A 5,232-nucleotide genomic window follows, 5' to 3' on the forward strand; every position below is an offset into this window, starting at 1 on the left:
GGCCCTCAAAAATTGTCTCAAAATAGTTACAACCAGATTATATTTAAAGTGATCAATAAAATGGCAAAAACTGCATAGTAAAAAAAAATAGTATAAAGAGAAAGCATCATCTAAAAAGAATTTAGAAAGTGAAGCAAATTATTGTAAGAACGACACAAGTAAAAAAGAAAAGTACAGTCGAATTTAGAAATTGGTGACCTTCGTCACTCAAGGAGGCATTTAATGGTCACGTGCCTGTTACCCTCGTTAAACAAAGTTAGTGAACGTGCAAATACACAACTCATTCGACCTCAAGATGACCAGTTATAACCTGCCGTAGGCTGAAACACAATTTCTGTTGGATTTCGCAAAAGTCTCTAGACAACTGGTTTTCAAGATTGGGGAAGTCGACTGTATAAGTTGTTAACTTAGTAAGACGTGGCCTCCATAGCTCTTGGAAACTGTTTTAGTTTTAAGTAAAAATCTGTTGAATGTACAGCTTAAGTATTTACGTCTTTTTCTTTTAAGACTATACTTCGTTTCCATAACAACAGCAATAAAAATAAGTAAAGCTCTTGAAATATCAAGGACTGAAATCTAAAAATGCAATTCCAGAATTTACTTAAGATGTCTCTATTTAGTAAGTAAGATCTGGAAATTTTTCTTCCTGTTAGAAAAAAACTAAATATAAAGTCGACTGAGATTACATTTTGCTCAAAACGTTAACTATCGATCAATTTTACGTCCAATCGTGCCTAAAACGAATTGCATTCATTGAGGTTTGACTCAGTTTAATCACAGGCCAAAAGAACTTAAAAAGATGACCATATTTCGCGTACTATTCCACTTGAGTGGATGTGTACATAAGGGAAGATCTTATGGAACACGAGGCTTGTCATTCATTTAACAAGCCTAAAATATAACATCACATTTCTATCACAAGAGGTATGTTGTTTAAAAGTTCCGATAACTCATAACAGTGCAAAAAGAATGTTATGTTTCTATTGCCGCTAAACATTCGGTTGTTTGCAATTAAATGGTAAAAGTTTGCATAAAACAAATTACCAACAGTTGACAAAAAAATGGATGCTAAAAATACTTCTCAGCCCCCATGACCATGAAGTGACTTATCGGAACGTCAGAGAAACAGGCCTCAGGGCGGAAAATTGCTGCTAATGTAAAACTTACGGTTAACCTAAGAAAAAAAAACTGTTCAGAAAAAAAAAAAAAAACTTTTAAACTCTTGACAAGCGAAATAAGCTTCCAATAACAACTACTATTGGCTTACACGATAAGGAAAATAGCACTTTTGAATCAATAAAGTAAAAAAGGCAAATTGGCCCTCACAATGCTTTTTTTTTTGCTTTAGAGCGAATTTAACAAATTGGAGACAGTGACCAAGGTGATATATATGGCCGGGAAACAAAAATATACCATTCTCCAGATAATCGTTTTGAAATGGTGGAGAACTAACTCTAGCGCCCAGTGTTGTTAATAGTGAGAAATACAAACAAACAACAAACAAAACCACCTACAGTCAACTCCCTATATTGCAGACACCTTCGGGATGGCAAGTTAGTGTCCTTAAAATAGCGAGAGTCCGTAATAGCGGGAATTTATTTCAGTCAAACGCCTGTAATTTTCTTTTTCTTTTCTTTTCTGCCGGGGATTCAGCTGTTGTCCGTATTATCGGGTTGTCCGTAACAGTGAGGTGTCCGCATGGCGAGAGTTGAGTGTAGTTGCCACTCAAGCCTGGGTGCCAAAAAAAAAAAAAAATTATATATGTCTGAGAAAAGGAAGAAATAAAAAACTCCCACAACTTAACTTTTTTATGTCGTTCCAAATGAATGATTTTCTTTGGACTGGTTTTCTCCTATTTCAAAGGAAAATTATACAGATGTAAATATTCTGATACATTTTTATCCTGAATCACCACAATTAAAAATTTGTCATCGGTTGGATCATTGAAGATAATTAAAGGAGAAAAACCCTCTTCATGTGTCTTCTCCATCCAGTCATTTCTAGTGGCATGCCCTTCGTCAGTGTTTTCAATCCATTTGTAAAGCTGCTCCTCTGGCATCTCTGTCATCACAACAAAATACTGCCCCAGGCCAGTTGAGTAACAGATTCCTGTTATTCTTTTTCCTTCTTTATATCCCCTATGTAACTCACTTGCAATCTCTTTCCATGTATTATGGGTAAACCATTCCTGCACTTTTCCTGTGTACTCTTTTGTGTCCTTTGTCATAATGATATAAAATGACGAGCCCCGTGCAGCACATGCAGTAATACAAAACCCCTCATCATATTTCTTCTTTATATCTGATGTGTCCGTTAGAATGGTTTGATTTGTGCCAAAATTTGCTATTAGAAATACACCAAATCCGAATTTCTCATCACATGCAAGGGAATAGATATTGAACGATTCTCCATTTACCCATTCCCACTTTTCATTCACATACTCAAGAAATGTGTCATAGTTTGGTCGAATCGACTCACAACAGGAAGGCTTTGGACTGTACAATTTTGAAGTACCAAAACATCCACTGAAGAGTCCATCATGGAGGGTTTGCGTAATCACAATTTTCTGAGAATTTTTGGTGTGGCTAGCGATGAAATCAGTGTAGTCAACCGAGTCATAGCCACTGCTAATCGGATAATCATGCAAGTTCCCGCCACTATACATAGGTTCCGTTCTTGGGCGTTCTTTCTTTCCAGTCATGAACTGAGTCAGCACCCCACCTCCTTCTATAGACAGAAATCAGGATTGTGGTGGTAATCAATGATAAAAAAGACCAGATAAAAAAATTTTGGACAGTTTTGTTGCCCAGAAGAGTGCTCATAATTTATTCCGGGGATTTTTTTTTTAAGTTATAAAAATGTTATTAAGTGGAATCCAACGGTGCATTTCAGTGGATATCTGTTTCGCACGCTTTAATCACCCTGAAAATTTTCAGATTTTCATAAAACCAGCAACAGTTAGAAAATTGTAGGGGGGTGGGGGGGAACTTTAATTTCCACAACTTCACTTTTCAACTAAAACACCGAAACGGATCAGTCTACATTAACTTACACACTAGATCTTTTAAAGGGCAGAAAACGATCGGTGTTGTTTTTATCAGCTAAGAGGAAAGGACAAAGGCAAAATATAAACTGCAAAAGCCCCCCGAAAAGATTTCCAGTTAAGGAACCGAAAATGATTGAAACAATCCCCGACTCTTTTGAAACATATAGCAATATTCCAGCAGCCTTTACTGGGCGCACTGAGGTAAACAAAGATGTCAACATTTTTTATTTAGTTTTCAACCTCTTATTACGACGACATTTTATTGCAGTATTTAAAGAATAAAGTGAGCTGCATTACAATATAAAAACGATTTAATTAAATTCACTTCTTGAAACGTAATCAAATTGCAGGGGCAGATCCAAAAATTTTTGTTGGGGGGGGGGGGAGGGGGGGAAACTTTGATTCAGAAACACTGTTGCAACGTTTTTACAGCAAGTCCCCGAGTCAGCCTCCACCCCCTTTTCCCATTCGCGTTTACACATTATAATCATTTTAACGTCAAGTTTCCTAGTCCCTTATCCTGCTCATCAATTCTACTCGCAAAGGATGCACCCTTGCCACATCCTCCTCTTATGCTTGGTAACAAAGGTTGTACAGGTATCAGTGTATGAGTGCAAGTCCTGATAACCGCTCCTCAGACATCCTGTTCCTGAGAAATGATTTGATTCTTCGGAAACCAGAGAATGCAAGCTCACATTCGGCAGAACTTACAAGGAGTCTACTGTTTTTCTTGTGAATTTCACTGGATTTGACCGGCTGGTTGAAAGAACGTGGTTACTCAGGCGGGGCAGAGTTGTCGCTATGTCGACTTTTTTCAAAAAGCAGCGAAGAGCAAATGTTCCCGTGAACGCCGGTCGGGTAATACTGCTTTGGGAGCAGAGGCCAGCTGACCACTAGAGGGTAACTCCCCTCCCCTCACCCCCTCCCCCCCCCCCACCAAAAAAAAGAAAAACAAACAAAATAAATAATTGAATTTACCTGGAATTTATTTTCATAGCACAATGATAAAAATAAATAAATAAATAAATAAATAAATAAATAAATAAATAGATAAATAAATAAATAAATAAATAAATAAATAAATAAATAAATAAATAAATAAATAGATAAATAAATAAATAAATAAACAAACAAACTAATTGAATAATGATATCCTATCCTGTTGTGGCAAGAATTTCAGTTTCAAAAAGTAGTAAAAAAAATGCCCACGGATCCAGGACGGGGGGTTCCGGATTCCCCCGAACCTCCCCATGGATCAGACAAAGAATTGTTATATAACAAAATTGAAGCATTTACATACCTGCGGTGTCAATAGCTTTAGAATAGTACGGGCATGCTGCAAGGCAATGAAAACCTGGAATGCCTTTGTTAAGACAGAAATCTGCCCAATGACCACTGTAGCAAGCATCACTAAAGATCATTGGGTAGTACACATCCTCGGGCACCATATCAAGGATTTCTTCAATGCTTATTGTTCCATCATTAAAACACCAGTTTCCAGTGACAATTTCTCCATGCCCAGTGTAGTACAACATAGGGTGAGATTTCTTTTGCTTGCACTCCTCAAAAAATGCCTTGATATTTGCGATAGCGTCGGACTTTAATAGATACAGATTTTTAATGGTGTTGAACAATTTAGTTCCAACTGCATCTTCCATGTTAACTAAATCGCGAGTGACACCTTTTAAAAATGGGCCATTTCTCTCCTCACGAGCATCTCGGGTTCTTCTATCAGAGATACTGATATCAGTTGGTGGGTCTGTGGCACCACTGAGAAGTAACCACCGAGGCTTAGCAGTAGTTGGTTTCCATAGTGACCATCGATCAATACGACCAACATTGGGTCCCTGTGCAATTGCGGAACCAGCATGCAGCATTGTCCTGCAAAGAGGATATGAATTGAAATCTTGAAATACCGCCTCTTTTTTGCATTTGTCTGATACATTGCAATAATTAAAAACAACAAGCCGTTGAAAGGGGAATTGTGATTGGTTTTCAGAGAAGGTTCAAATTTTCGCGTATTCTTCATTTAGTCCTGCTATTTTATTATTTAAAGAAAGAGTATTTGGTTTCTACAGTTGAACCTCTCCACAACGGCCACCTTGGGGACAGAAGAAAGTGGCCGTTGTGGAGAGGTGGCCGTTATGGGGAGGTAGGGGTGTAATATGACACCTTTTTTTCGGGAA

At 37.6% G+C, this 5,232-nt stretch overlaps 1 protein-coding gene across 1 annotated transcript; it reads right to left on the minus strand.

Annotated features, from left to right (window-relative positions):
* Nucleotides 1-1,209: 1,209 nt before the first annotated feature.
* On the minus strand, nt 1,210-4,966 carry LOC146453165 (uncharacterized). The gene is made up of 2 exons (XM_085096955.1): nt 4,347-4,966; nt 1,210-2,727 (listed from the first exon to the last, which is right to left on the minus strand). Exons 1-2 carry the CDS (start codon nt 4,921-4,923, stop codon nt 1,853-1,855), a joined length of 1,452 nt encoding a protein of 483 aa, XP_084953081.1. The 5' UTR covers nt 4,924-4,966; the 3' UTR covers nt 1,210-1,852.
* Between the last annotated feature and the right edge of the window lie 266 nt (nt 4,967-5,232).

Source organism: Pavona decussata, unplaced genomic scaffold (assembly GCF_977016875.1).
Source record: "Pavona decussata unplaced genomic scaffold, jaPavDecu1.1 SCAFFOLD_347, whole genome shotgun sequence".
Taxonomy (NCBI): domain Eukaryota; kingdom Metazoa; phylum Cnidaria; class Anthozoa; order Scleractinia; family Agariciidae; genus Pavona; species Pavona decussata.